Here is a 16,129-nt window from a genome sequence, read left to right as displayed (position 1 = left end):
TATAATATAATATAATATGAGTGCTCTTATAGAAATGGAAACAAGTTAAAAGGCAACATAAACTGCGGGAGAGTTTCGTCAATTTTTTATGACCTTTCATATCATCGTTACTTTTTATTATTGATGGACGTAGCAGTTCTTTCTTAAATTCAATTCAGTTTTATATTCATTGCTTTCTCGAAATTTTATGATTTCAATGTCAAATTGACAAGGTTTGCAAATATTTTAATTACAATTTTTGTTTAATTATCTTAGGAGGGGGAAACAACTTTTAAAAATGCGTTCCAGCAAAGCTGGATTACTAGGGATTACAAGTAGATTACCGAGGATTAGACTTGATTACTTACATTACTCTGGATTAATTGGATTACTTCAGATTACAAGGGAATTCCCTGTGGATTACAAGTGGATAACTGCAGATTACAAGTGGATTATCTAGGATAACAAGTTGATTATCGAGGAATACAAGTGGATTACTTCGTTTAGAGTGGATTACTAGGATAAAATTATATTGGGATAACTGCATTTTGCAATTGGATTATTTAGAATTACAAGTGGATTAATTGAATTACTGCAGCGTTACAGTAGATTTCATGTGGATTGTCGCAAATTAAGCGCGTTATAAGTGTATTCTCCAGAATTACAAGTGGATTATATAAAGTGAAGAGTGGATTACTTGGGTTACAAATTGAATGCCTAGGATGACAGATTGATTAACCTGGGTAGATTTAGATTATCCCGAACTACAAGGGGATTGCGGTAGATCAAAAGTGAATTATAGAGGATTAAAAGTGAGTAGATCGGGATTACAATGTGGCATATGCTGGATTAATTGTAATACTTCGAGTTATAAGGGGATTACTTCGGATAAAAGGTGTATCAGCTAGCGTAACAAGTGGATTACGCAGAATGAAAAGTGGATCACGTGGGATTACAAATAGATTACTGTGAATTACGGATGGATTATACTAACATTATACTGGATTAATCCGGTTATTTGGAATATTTGGAATTTCATTGGTATTGCGGGTGATTACAGGTGGATTTCCCTAGATTACAATTAGATTACTTCGTTTAGGGTGGATTACTAACGATTATTCTGGATTACAAGGATAAAATTACATTGGGATTACTGCCTTACAGTAGATTTCATGTGGATTGTCGTAAAATAAGCGCACTATAAGTGTATTCTATAGGATTACAAGTGGGTTATATAAATCTAAAAGTGGATTGCTATGGATTATAAATTGAAAGCCTAGGATGACCGGTGGATTAACCTGGGTTATTTAGATTACTCCGATTTACAAAGGGATTGCGTTGGATTTAAAGTGGTTTATCCATGATTAAATGTGCGTAATTTAGGATTACAGGTGGATTATTCTGGATTATTTGGAATACTTCGAATTAAAAGTAGAATACTTCGAGTTAAAATGAGATTACTGAGGATAAAAGTGTATTACCTGACTTAACAAGTAGATTATATAAAATGAAAAGTGGATTACGTAATATTACAAATAGATTTCTGTAAATTATAGATGCATCATATGCGTATTGCACTGGAATAATTTAATTACTTGGATTATTTAGAACTTCAATGGTATTACGGCTAATTACAAGTGGATTACTTCTTTTACTGTGGATTTCTTACGATTATTCTGGATTACTAGGATATAATCGACCACGTGGGTTCTCCGCATTACGTTGGGATTACTGCAGATTACAAGTAGATTATGTAAAGTTAGGAGTGGATTAATGTAGATTACAAATGGATTGCCTAGAATGACATATGGATGACTATAAATTATTTAGATTACCCCGGATTAGAAGAGGATTTCAGTGGATGACAAGTGGATTATACTGGATTAATTGGAATACTTCAAGTTACATGTGGAATACTTCGCAACTTACTTCGCAACTACGCAATTAGATTGTGTAGGATTACAAGTGGATAACTGCTGTTTAAAGCTGGATTTTATTAGGATTACACATGATAATTTTGATTACTTCAAATTTCAGTGGAATTACTGGGAATTACAAGTGGATTATACAAGATCACAAGTTGAATTATTTAATAACAAGTGGATTATAGGTTGAATACTTAGAATTATAGGTGAATATCCTAGGAGTACTATTTAATTTTTCTGAATTACGATGGGATTAAGGCAGATCACATGTCAATTATCACTGGTTGCGAGTGAATTACCTAAGATTACAAGTTTTAGTGTTTTCTAAATGGATTATACTGGATAAAAATTATTAGCCTGGTTCTTGAATTACTTTAAATTACAGTGATGATAAGTGGATTACCCTGGTTTACTGTGAATTACAAGGAAATTATATAGGTTGACAAATGGATTATTTATGGTTACTCGTACATTGCCTAGAATAACAAGTGTATTAATGTGGATTTCACTAGGATCATTTAGATTTCAAGTGGATTATATTGGACTGAAAGTGGATTCATTTGATTACTTTTGAATTTCTGTTGACTAAAACGGGGTAAGCTGGAGTTACATGTGCATTACCTGGGATTACAACCAGATTACACTATATTTTTTGGATTATTTTAAATTACAAGTAAATTATATAGGATTGAAAATGGATTACCAAGATTCATAAGGGGATTAACTGGATTAATACGGAGAAAAAGTGGATCACAGTGGATTACTGAAAATTAAGAGTGAATTACCGTGGATCCAAAGTTACCTATAATTGCACTTGGATTACCGCGGATTACTAGTTTAATGGGGACTGCTGCAGATAAAAGATTGGTTGCATTGCGTCACAAGTGGATTAGAGAGAATTACAAGTGAATTTCCCAGGATTAAAAGTGGATTTTTAGATTTCAAGTGAATTACAATCGGATTGTCTAGAGGATACAATTGGATTACCCAGAATTACAATTGGATTACCTGACATTACAAGTGGATTACATAGGATGGCAACTGGATTACCTAGGATTAAAAGTTTACTTTCCTGGATTTTGAGGGGATTTCCCAGGATTACAAGTGGACTTCTTTAGATTTAGAGTGTGCTCCAAGTGATCACCTACGAGATACAATTGGATTACCCAGGATTACAATTGAATTACCTAGGATTACCAGTGGATTTATTTATATTTGAAGTAGATTCCAAGTGAATTGTCCCGGTTTATAATTGGTCCAAATAGGATTACAAGTAGATATCCTAGGAATACAATTGTATTGCCTAAGAATACAAGTAGACTACTGCAGACAAAAAGTGGATTTCCTATTGTTACAAGTGGATTACCGAAGATAACCAGTGGATTACCTAGGACTACAAGTGGAGTTTAGCGGATTTGAAGTGGATTACAAATCGGTTAGTCCAAGATTACAATTGGATGATCTTAGATTAAAAGTGGATTACATAGGATTAAAAGTATATTTCCTTAGATTTTAAGTGGATTACGAGTGAGTTTCCTAGGCTAGGGTTACAATGTTATACCTAAGATTGCAAGTGGATTTCCAGGAATACAATTGGATTACCTAGAAATACAAGTGGACCATTGCAGATAAAAAGAGGATTTCCCCGGATAAAAATTGGATCACCTAGAATTACAAGCAGACTTGCTCAGATTTAAAGTGGATTACAAGTGGATGGTCTAGGGTTACAATTGGAATACCTAAGCTTGCGAGTAGAGTACCTATGATAACAAGGGGATTTCCATACATTTAAATTGGATTACAAGTGGATTGTTCCGGATTACAATTAGATTACCTTGGATTAAATTTGGATTTCCTAGGATTACAATTGGGGTTCCTAAGATTTAAAATTGATTACACGTGTATTGCCTGGAATTACAAATGAAAACTCTAGGATTGAACTGGGTTACCTGGATTACTCTGATTTACCAGATTACTATTTCGGATACCCGAGCCATCTATCAGATGACCAGAGTTATTTTCCTCTCGGTATCTTATTCTGAATCAATTTTAAAGTTGATTAAATATAGTATTTTAGAGACATTAGTACAGTCTGATTTTTTTGACAATGTTTAATTGGAGTTTATTTATTTTTCAGTAAATAAATTGCTCGTAACAAAAATTTTTTTATATACCTAACTATCCTTTTTGCAATGATTTACGAAAACTTTTTGGCAATATTGAATCCATAGATTCAATACGTTTTGTGTAAAAGGGAGATCTCTTTTTGAAAAAGAATATGTTGGTAGACAAAATGTTACAATTAAAATTGAATAATAATTACGAAAAATGCTGTTCCATCATCCTGAATTTAAAAAAAAAATAAAAATGAGTAAGGTTCTACAATAGTTAGTAATTAACTCTACAAAATAATGTAATTCGGGATTAATAGTTTATGATAAAATTCTATAGTTTTGTTATTAAATCCTTTTACCTATGTTATTTAGAATTAATGTCAGGAGGAAAAGTTTCTACTTGCATTATCTAATCAGGTTATCGGAAAATTGGATTGAGGACTGGAATCGCAAATGCGCAGGCGAAATATTTGCATACTAAAAAGATGAGATTAATTTTAGTTTAACAGTTCACTGGGTTAGTAACGATTAATTTAAAAACTGTACTTGCACCCAAAAGAGTTATACTATTAATAAACTTTGGTTAATAATTTATTATAAAATAAATTAGTTGTTAAAATTAAATAATAAATAAGAATATATGCCACATTTAAATTACTTTGGAAGAAACTTTTTGAGGTAAATGGATACGAAAATATTTTGCAAAAGAAAAAATTATAGATTTATAATAATTTTCCTGAAATAAGTTTTTTATAATTTTGTCGCGATTATAGGAAAATCATTATATGAATATCATTAGAGGAAAGTCACTATCATAGGTAAATAATTACAGAAAAATGATAAACAAAATTTTATAGGGTTGATAATTATTATTTTCTTATCAATTTTTTGTTATTCTATAAAAATTTGTTAATTAATTTACCATCATGATTGATCTATAAAGTGGTTATCCTCTAATGATACTCATATAATTATTTTCTTATATTCTCGAAGAAATTAGAAAAAAATTGATACGTGAAAATGATTATAAGCCTATAATGATTTTTTTCTCAAATATTTTCGTAAGAAAAATCGTACCATCAGATGCAGCACCAAAGCTATTCTGTGGATGGTAGCTGTCCTCAAATCCATTGGACGTATAATCGTTTGCACTAGGGGGTGGCCCATCGTAAGATTCGTCATGACCTGGTTTTATAAAATTATTTTTGAGTACAAAGAAATTTTTTAAAACTTAAAAAAAAATTCTTTTGACTTCAAAGAATATTTGCGTGAATGACTTAAATTTAGGGTTTAATATCTTTCAAGCAATTTCATTTCATTCGAGTGTGATCTGAATTTAAAGTATGATCTAAATATTGACCTTTCTTTCTCTTCAGAAATATTATTTTTGGTGGATGCCAAGCCGAACTCATACACTTTATATTATCGATTTTTTAAAACTTGGTTACTTATTTGTTTAATAGTTTAAATGTAAATTGCCAAAAATATCAGTTGTAAAAATTTTCTTTGAAATTTTTACATTTTTTCTGTTTTGTGCACTCCTTTATGGTTATTTTCAAAAGTTAAACATTATTTCCAAAAAATTCCTGTTCTGATTTTCCTTGTATTTCTTTATTTTATACTTAAAAATGTTCTATTAGAGAAAAAATGATAAAACCCATGTATCTTATATAGATTTTTAAAAACCAAAATTTTAGGGACGTCTGAAAAATCCCGAAAAATAAAATTCCTTAATTATGAAATTCCCAACAGAAAATTCCTGATTTTAAAGAATTTAAAATATTTAATAAATATATGAGAAATACAAAAACTTTTTCATCAAAGAAAATTTTTTTGTTTTCAATTTTTTAATTTAAAAAATTTTAAGTAACAATTATTTAAAAAATATGTTTGTGACTTGAAAAGAATTTTTTAAATTGATTAAATACGGGAATCTGCTGGTTTGGTTATTTTATTATTCGAGAACTTTCTAATTCAGGAATTAAACTATGCCAATAATTTTATTTTGCTGGATTTTTCAATCGTCCCAGATTACAATTCCCGAATAATAAAACTTCCAAACAATAAAATTCTCGATTAATAAAATTCCTGACAGTTTATAATATTACCGAATTTAAAAATTCCAGAATAATAATATTTTTGCCAGAAAATTTCCAAATTATGAAATATCCGAACTAGAAAATTCGTAAATTTAAACAATTAAATTCTTTTATGACTATTATTCACATTTAAAACATATACTTTTTTCGAGTATTTGATTAGGATTGTATTTTTAATTAATAAATCAAATAAATTTTATTAGTATTATGGCAGAGCTAAAATCATAAAATTTATCCAATAGTGTGTTCCTCGAACCAAAAATTTGTGGGTTGGCATAAAAAAATAGTAAAAAAGAAAACTTTTCAATCCTTCAATATTTTTAGGTCGGACTTTTTATTTTAATAAAAAAAATTCTTTTAGGTTAAACAAATCTGGAACATTTTTTGGATGTACAGATTTCGTTAGTATTTTTGGAAAATGTGCAAAGCAATTTTTTATTGAGTTGAAATTTACACTTTTTGGGAAAAGTTAAATATTTTAAACATAAAATTTCTTTAGTTTGAATCCAAGAAACATGCCGTTATTTTGCTCTTATGTTATCATTATTATTTTGTTTTTGTGTTCTTTCAATAGCGGTATAAAATCGCAAAAATAACAAAATTCGAAACACGCAAAAAAAACTATTCCACTAAGCCAAAACATTTTCATATTTCTTTGATTTTAGCTCAAGAAATGCAGGTTCGACAAATAAAACTATTTTCAAAAAAGTTCTAAAAATAATTTTTTCTAATTTCTTACTTTTATTACTGTTTATTAGCAGCAAATACGATAAAAAAATTTTTGTGGAATTTTTGAAGCTATAGAGAATTTTTGTTCAATTTAAAAATCCAAAAGCCGGACAAAAGATATTAATGAACTTCAAAATTTGTTTTACTTTTTCCGGGTACTACCCAACAAATTTTGTTCTTCTAGCTCAAACAATTCAATTAATTCTAACATTTTAATTGTTATAATACCGAAAATCTATTAAATCAGTTATAAAACCGATATAACAAATTGCGTATTTTATTTTGCAATAGAACAATCTTAAACCCTTTTTTTAGACACTTAAGTAGAAATAAAAAAATTTTTTAGCCACAAATTTTGTTTTAAAAGAATTGATGTAAAGCAGAATCTACGAATTTGTCCTACATTTCCGAAATAACCCCGTTTGGAGGTATTTAAAAAAATCAATTTTTTGTTTAAGACATGAAAAACGGCAATGAATGAGCTTTTGGAATCAATTGAAAGAAAAAATTTAAAATCCCTGGAGCTTTTACCAAAAAGAAAAAGGAATTTCACTTGGTTATATTAAAATCGAGCTTTCTCTACTAAAAAAAATAAGTGACCAATGTTGAAAAAAAATTTATGTTCTGATTTATGTCAGTCTGGTATGAAATCCATTCATTTCGAATAATTAAATACAATCTTTTGGATAATACATAAGAGCTGTTAGATACTGGAAAAAATACAATTATTATTAAATGATGGAAAATGAAAAAAATGTAACTTACTGGTTGGGGGTGGATTGTATGCATATCCACTATGAGAATAAGCTGGTTTTGGTGCAACTACATAAGTACTGCTGGCTATGTTTCGACCTAAACTGGAAATAGCTTCTCCAGTGCTACTGATAATTTTTCCTTTCGTTGAGACGAGGAATCCTCCACCTTTGATTAACTGTCCTTTCAGAGCAAGAACACCACCACTGATGGCTTTGAGTGCTTGGAATACCGTATTCAGGATGGCCTTTTTGAAGTCCCAGATGTCGAAAGATTGTTGACCGTACTTCAAAGGATGAGCAAAAACAGTTATCAGTTTTGGAAAATACAAGTAACGTTCTTGGATAAATCGCACATACTCTATTTATTAAACAAGACGCCCGGCAGAAGTGATAAATTCGTATGATGTATATTGATGTGGTCTTTCTTTGGACTCTTTCAAAATATAAAATTGTTGAAACATACTTTATAATTACATAATTCTTCAGTAATCTCATAAAAAATCACAAATCAATTCAGGCACGTGTACGGCTCACGACCTTCAAGAAGAGCGCATGCCGCTATACACTTCCATATGTATGAGCGCATGCCGCTATACACTTCTGTGCGCATGCCGCCATACACCTCTATATACATGAGCGCATTCCGCTATACGCTGCTAATATTGTCAGATTCTCAATATGAGTGTGATAGCGAAGGATGGAGAGGGGGTAGAGATGAGAGAGAGAGAGAGAGAGAGAGAGAGAGAGAGAGAGAGAGAGAGAGATGAGAGACGGAGAGGCATTGAAAGAGTCAGTCAGTGGGAGAAGCGAAGCAGAGATAAAGAAGAGATAGAGAAGAGGAAGCGTTACCTTGGAAGCGTTAGCCTTACAGTGTCACCCAGTTTTGTGAGTTCACATCGTTCCATAAGAAATTAGTATTGATAAGGAAAAACCTTATTTAATCAATGAAATGAGGTTTTTTCTTACCTATATTAATTTGTTGTTTTCCAGACGTTAAATTGAGAATTTTACATGCCGAAGTTCTTTTCATAATTGTTAATTATAAGTATTTATATGCAAAATTGTAGGTACGCTTGATATTAAGGTATTGCAAATGACTTGGGATTCAGTAAAATGTAAAATACGTCTACAAGGATGAATTGGTTGATGTAATATTTTTATGACATAACCTAAGGGCTGGAACATTGGCCAGAACAGCGAGCTTTTTACGGAAAAGGTTTCTCTTGTCCTTTTTTTAAATTAAAAATGAAGTGTTTTTTGTTCCCCTGAAACCGACAACACAGTGTAGAAATTGGAGCCATTGTTTAGTGAGCGTCAGTTAGCGGTCATTGTTTCTCTGCTGTCGGCATTAGACTGTGGATCACTGGACGATTGCCCAAAGCTCTACACCGTGTTGCCGGGTTCAGGCGCAAAAAATTCGTTTTTAATGAAATAAAGGATAACAATCACATTTTCTAGTAAAATCTCTCTATCCCGGCTAATTTATATGCCTTAAAATTATTTGGTAAAAATAATAAATCAAGTAATTCATCTTTTCAGATGTATTTTGGATGCTGCTACACCTCAAGCCGTTTGAAGCGCCTTAATGTCTAGACAATGGCCACAAACGTGCTGTTGTGTCAGGAATATTGACCTGCAAGAACTTCGACTTCCTAATGGTGTAACTAACAATTTACAATTTTTCAAAATTAATAAAGAATAAAATTATTATGAAATTAATAATTTATTTAAAAAATTCAATTAATTGTTAAGTTTTTAAAATTATATTTTTTTCAGAAAAAATATCTACTCTCTTCGCTCCACTGGGAATCAAACCACAGAATTTCTGATTGCTGGTCGGGTGCTTTTCCATGAAGCTATTAGGGAGATCGAAAGGTTACTTTTTTCAGAAATACAAGCTATCTCAAGCCAGGTGTTACATTTATGGTACGATTCATTTAAAGAAATCTCTATTATCATCGGAGACAGTTACCATCAATTAGTATATATATCATTCCACCATCCCTTCTATTTTCGCGGATTTTGGAATGATATCTACACAGATTAGTGATAACTACCTCTGATGATAATACAGATTCCTTTAAATTAATCGTATCATAAATGTAACATCTGAATTAAGATAGCGTATATTTCTGAAAAACAGATTCTTCTTTCGATCTCTCTAATAGCTTAATAGAACAGCACCCGACCGGCAATCGGAAGTACTGTGGTTCGATTCCCAGTGGAGCGAAGAGAGCAGATTTTTTATCAGAAAAAAATTGATTAAACAATTTTAATAAATTTATTTTCCATCTGATCTGAATTGACGTTTAGTATTTTTAATGATTTAAAGAGTTAACTTGATCGATAGTATTGATTTTTATTTTTACGGATGGTAGAATGATATCTACACTGATTGATGGTAACTATCTAAATAATAAAATTTGTTTAACGTAATATAAAATGTGTAAAAGGTTTTAATTTCTTTTAGTTCCAAGTATCAAATTCTAAGCAAAATTTTATTTAATAAAACTTGATTTTAAAATAAGGCGCGTGGACAGGCTTGTTATATTTGAAATGCTGAGAACGTTACTTGTAATTGTTTACAGCATTCTCAGAATAATGTTTTTTAATTGTACGCAATTTAAAATAACCAAGACTTTATGTTTGAATTTTCATTTTTTTAATCACAAAAATTTTGACTTAATAAATAAAAATACTAAAAAATTTATTTTTTGTATTTTTACAACATTATTCGCAAATCTTTTTTCCTATCTTCATGTACGCCAAAATCATTCCAAATTTTTAGAAATCTTTGCTAAATTGTTGTAAATTTTAAAAATAAAAACCTTAGCAATTATTTACAAAAGTAACAATTTTTCTAATATCGCTAAACGGTCACGATGCACAGTAGGGCAACATAAACAAAAAATATTCAAAATACGATTACGGCTACTATTTTGAATTGATTTTAAAGTTGTTTATTTTTTTATTAAACATAACTCAATTCTTAAGAGTTCCTTCAAAGCCAATTTTAAAAGACATTACTTTTTAATTTGTTTAATCATAAATTTGAAAAAATGCAATATATAGTTGCTTTAATAACACGTAATTTATTTAAACTGATTGATATTGGCGTGTAATTGACAAATAAACATTCGCTAAGTATAACTTGTGAGTTTAATATAATTGAATAATTTATTAGAAAAAATTATATTTTTAGGAAGAAGTTAGATGATATTCGAATGGTTTTGGATATTTATAACATGATTTTCGTTTTCAATCTAATTTAAAATAAGAGAAAGTCTTAAAAAATAAATTTTTTTATTATTTTTATAAACTAGTTTTATAAACAATTCCGTATTTTGATTAGTTTTGGAGAGTTTTAGGTATATTTTTTAATGTGTGCTATATTTGACTACTCCTTGATGTGTCACTAAATTATATTATCATTTCATAACAATTTTTCGATTGTTATAAACAAATTCTATAAACAAATGCACAGTTAGAGAAATATTTTACTGCTTTAGTTACCATTTTTAAACATTTTTTTTTACTTTCTATTTATGCTGGAGTAAGCTATATTGTCATTTCATAACCGTGGTTTTTATTATTAAAAATTCTATAAACAAATGCACATTTGTGCAATTTTAAAGACTTTCAGGTACTTTTTTCTTAAACATGGTGTGATGGGATTTATTGATTATTATAACCAATAAATTCCCGGTTAAAGTAACAGTCTTGTCTAAGCTGCAGATTTGTTTATCAAATTTTTTAATAACAATCAGGGTTATAAAATTACATTATAGTTTACTGAAACGTTGCTCGCAAGTCAAAAAAAAACACGTTTTAAGAAAAAGTACCTCAAGCAGTCAAAAATTGCTCAAACTGGGCATTTGTGTATTACATTTTATTATAATAATAAGAAATGTGTTTATTTTTGTTTTATAATGTTTGTGAGATTACTTTAAATTAGATTGAAAACGAAATTCAGCGATAATGATCGCAAATCCTTACACCCTTGCATACGAAAAGGCAAATAATTTGTTTACTTAATTGAAAAGAAAAAGTTCAATGCGATTAAAATATTAAATTATTTATTTTTCAAAATGTTTTTCAAAGGTCTTGAAAAGGAATTTAACAAACCTGGATATTATTTATTTTATCTATATATGATACATATAATAATTTATTAAATTATTTTAATAATTTCAAAATTGTTTTAAACTCCTAACATTTATGTTTTTAATATTAGGATATAAAAATCCAATGTAGTTAATAATAAAATATTAATAAAGTTATTATAATAAAGATTCCAAGAACAGAATATTTTAGAGTTTAGTTTTTCCCTTATAAACAAAATACGAATTACACCTTACTGTTGATAAAAAAAAAATTATTAGAAAGTTTTGGGCTTTAACAATTAAAGGCGATTGATGTGTGTCAATTATTCTAAAGTGGCTTTCCCTCTTTAATTTCCAGAGTCTTGACGGGATTTTCAGCTTCTGTTAATTGTCGATCGCAATTGCACATTTACAGTGGGAATTTCGCTAGCAAGGCTAGCAGATGGTATAAAAAAAAACTTGCCCGGATTTCCCTCCTTAATCGATTAGAACCTAAATCACGATCTACAAATGGTGCAGGGAATATTGACTTCATTTACCTGGTCGGAATGATGACTTTCTTATAAATGAGTTTTCAACAAAATGGTTAAAGTTCTTACTAAAAAAGATTAATTTTTAACTTAGAAGATAAATTTTTAAACAAAAAAATATATAGTTTCAACTAAAAATTTAATAGTTTTTGTGACTTGAAAAAATAATGTTCAAAAAACAAAAAATCTAATTTTTAACTAAAAAATATCAATTTTTAACCAGAAATTCCATTTTTTTTTGTTAAAAAAATTATTTTTCAACAAAAAATAAAACGAATTTTCAAGTAAAAAAGATTAATTAAAAAAACAAAAGAAGTTTCAACCGGAAAAGATCAATTTTCAACAAGAAATTCAACTGTTTTTTTAAATTAAAAAAACTAATTTTCAACAACAAAATTTTTAAAACTAAATGAATCAATTTTCAACCCAAAATTTTAATTTAAAAAATCAACTTTCAACTAAAAGACCTGAATTTTGAACTAAAAAAGATTAATAAAAAAAATTCAATAGGTTTTTAGTTTAAAAAATTAATTTTCAAACACAAAAAAATAATTTTTAACTAAAAAAAAAAACGAATTTCACACTAAAAAAGATCAATACTAAATACAAAACCCAATAATTGCATTTTGAGCTAAAAATTATGATTAAAAAGATACACAGATAAATTTTGAAATAAAAAAAAACAAACTAATTTTGAACTAAAAAAGATCAATTTAAAAAAAAAATGCATAAATTTCAAATTATAAAGATAAATTTTCAACCGAACATTCAATGTTAAAATTTTCCAAAAGAACTGAATTTTTATTTAAATGATAAATCTTTAAGGAAAAATTTCCACCCATTAATTAAATTAGTTACATTTTTAACACAAATTGGAACAGTTATATTTTTAATTTTGAAAATTAATTTTTTATGAAAATTTGTTTTTAAAATAGTTAAATTTTTAATAAAGAGACGAATTTACAACTAAAATCATAAATTTTCAAAAAAAGGTAAATTATCCAAAAATAAATATTTATCAATTAAGAAAGAAAACAAATTTTATCCAAATTGATGGACTTTCAAGCCAAAAGACGAATTTCGAGAGGGACATTTAAATCTTCAATACGAAAATATGAATTTTCAACAAAAAATGTGCTTTTTAACTATAAAAGACAAAATGTCAAATCAAGAAGATACCTTTTTCCAAAAAAGACAAACTTTCAACAAAATATATCAGTTTTTAACAAAATAAATGGATTTACAGCTAAAAAAGATGAATTTTCAGTTAAAAAATTAATTTTCATTAAAAAAGAAAACATTTTTCAACTGGAATAGTTGAATTTTCAGTTGAACAATAAATTTGCAACAAAAGAGATATATTTTTAACTAAACTACTGAAAAAATTAATCTTTAATCGAAATTAAAATAGTTACATTTCCAAGGAAGATAATTAAAATTTGGCCCTTTAGAAAAACAAAAAAATTGTAAAAAATTATTTAAGCTTTTAACCAAATACTTGAATTTTCCATAAAAAAAATATAAATTTTCAACCACAATAACAAAAGAATTTGCAGTAAGCCAGTTAAATTTTCAACTGAAATGAAGCTTCTTAAATAGTTAAATTTTCTACCCAAAACATTAATTTTTAATAAAATACATGAATTTTCATTCAAATGGTTGATTTTTACTTAAAGATGTACATTTTTAATAAAAAATAGAATAGTTACATTTTTAACTTTGAAAAATTAATTTTTCAAATACAAAAAAATTATTTTTTAAAGAATTTTTCAAGTTTGCGACTAAAAAGATGATTTTTCAACTAAAATGAAGAATTTTCCACCAGAAAGTGGAATTAAAGTAAATGAAAGAGATTTTAATTGACTTTAAGTGATTGCAGATAATTGAAAGGGGTTATAAGTGATTGCAAGTGATTGCATATATGTTTGGGATCGTGAATATTTATTTTACACTTATAATTAAATCCTATATGGTTTAACTGAGGACTGATTGTATGCCATTTAAGGTTATTGAAGGCAATTTCAGTAATTTAAGTGACTTACGATTATTGAAATATAAGTTTAGGGCGATTACAGTGATTTCAGGTGAACCTAATTTAAATTCAGAGTGATTTCAAGTAAATAAAAGTGATTGAAAGAGATTTTTAATAATTCTGATTGATTGCAAATGATTGCGCGTGCAGTGATTTCAGTATGGTACAACTGAAAAGTGATTCTAGATGATTGCAGATGGCTTTAGGTGATTTGAGTGATTGCGGATTATTACATTTGGAATATAGAGCGATTGCTGTATTTTCAGGTAAACCTAAACTGAATTGAGAGTGATTGTGAATGAATGAAAGTGATTGCAAGAAATTTTTAGGGACTTAGTGATTGCAGATGATTGCACATGGTTAGAAGTGATTGCAAATTGTTGCAGGTACATGAGGGTGAATGTAGTGTTTGTAAGCTGACTTGAATAGTGATTTCAAGAAATTCAGAGTGATTTCAAGTGAATGCGTGTTATTACAGATGATTGCAAAGGATTCCAGGTACCTTAATCTTCTTGTTGGGAATGCGGAATATGCATTCCACTTCTTTGATGAAACTCGGCATGGTTCAACCAAGAGGTGATTGTAGTAAATGTTAGTAAATGTGGATTAAAATAATATAAATTCAGAGTGATTACAAGAGATTTGAAGAAACTGAGCGATTGCATATGAGTGCACCTGTCTAGAAGTAATTGCAAATTATGGCAGGTACATGTAGGCGATGTAGTGATTTTAGACTGAATTGTAAGTTGATTAAACAGTCTAAATATAGAGTAATTTCAATGATTTCAAGTGGATTCAATTTGAATTCAGAGTGATAGGAAGTGATTGCAAGAGATTATAAGTGAGCATGTGATAAGCATGTGATGCAGTGATTGCAAGCTGAATTGAATAGTGACTGCAAGGAATTCAGGCTAATTTCAAGTGACTGCAAGTGATTACAAGTGACTTAAAACGATTACAGTTAACTCTATTTTTTCCAAATTAAAAATAATCATTGCAAAAAGTGTCTTACAGAATAAACAGGCGGTCCATAAGAATTCGGATGTGAATCAGATGAAGTAGATAAGCCGGATGAGCTGGATGAGCTTCCTCTGGAGGCTCCAGATGAAGCTCTTACGACGCCACCAATAATGTTGGTAGCGATTCCGGAAACAAAACTTCCGGAGTTGGATCCGGAACGCCTGATCCTCTCTTGCATGAGCGCGTCGTAACTTGAGTCCTGAAAGTGATTGGAATTTGCTTCCAGAGCGTCTCCTCTTCTCTTGACTTCCAATTCAGATCCCTTGATCTGAGTGTTACCAAGCAACTTGAGGAGTTGAAGAGGAAACCTGAGCTCCTCAAATTTTTCTCTCGTCCTTGATGCTTCTCGATTCGTTTTGTTCGCATAATAACGAAAGAGATCCTTGAAATTATCTGGAAAATTTTCTGGAAGCTGATTTTCCTTCCGGAATGGAGCGAGTCTGTCCAATTGAGCTGCTGCAGCCGTTTCTAATGATTCTTCCTTCGACTTTTCATCCGAGGATTTCACACTCGTGCAGTATGTGATCATCAGAAATAAGGCTAGCTGTAAATATATTTACTAGTTAGTTTGTTAAAACTCTTTCAGATTCTGCTGCATCTTTCTGAATTTTTTCGATTCTCTGAATTCCATGAATTGTTTAAATTCCCTGAATTCCTTGAATTTTTTGAATTATCTGAATACTTTGAATTCTGGAAAAGACATGAAATAATTACTCAAATTCCTTAAATTGCCTAAATTTGCTGAATTCTGAGAATGTAGTTAATTCACTTAATTCTGTGAATTTATTAAATTTTCTAATTTTTTTTAACTATTGGCATTGTCTAAATGTTTTAAATTCTTCA

The 16,129-nt window shown here is 29.1% G+C and overlaps 1 protein-coding gene across 2 annotated transcripts in view; it reads right to left on the bottom strand.

Annotated features, from left to right (window-relative positions):
- LOC117170216 overlaps positions 1 to 16,129 on the bottom strand; it is a 52,500-nt gene that overhangs the window by 11,512 nt on the left and 24,859 nt on the right. For both annotated transcript variants that reach the window (XR_004466744.1, XM_033356830.1), the window contains exons 2-4: positions 15,279 to 15,830; positions 7,612 to 7,885; positions 5,096 to 5,203 (exon numbers count right to left, since the gene is read on the bottom strand). Coding sequence is in view for 1 of the 2 variants with exons in the window: in XM_033356830.1 (XP_033212721.1) it covers positions 5,096 to 5,203; positions 7,612 to 7,885; positions 15,279 to 15,830 (934 nt within the window). In the remaining variant the exon portion in view is untranslated. The remainder of the gene's footprint in view (positions 1 to 5,095; positions 5,204 to 7,611; positions 7,886 to 15,278; positions 15,831 to 16,129) is intronic.

The sequence above is a fragment of the Belonocnema kinseyi genome, chromosome 3 (assembly GCF_010883055.1).
Source record: "Belonocnema kinseyi isolate 2016_QV_RU_SX_M_011 chromosome 3, B_treatae_v1, whole genome shotgun sequence".
NCBI lineage: Eukaryota > Metazoa > Arthropoda > Insecta > Hymenoptera > Cynipidae > Belonocnema > Belonocnema kinseyi.
The sequence above is the reverse complement of the archived record's forward strand: the minus strand, read 5'-3'. Positions and strand labels throughout refer to the sequence as shown.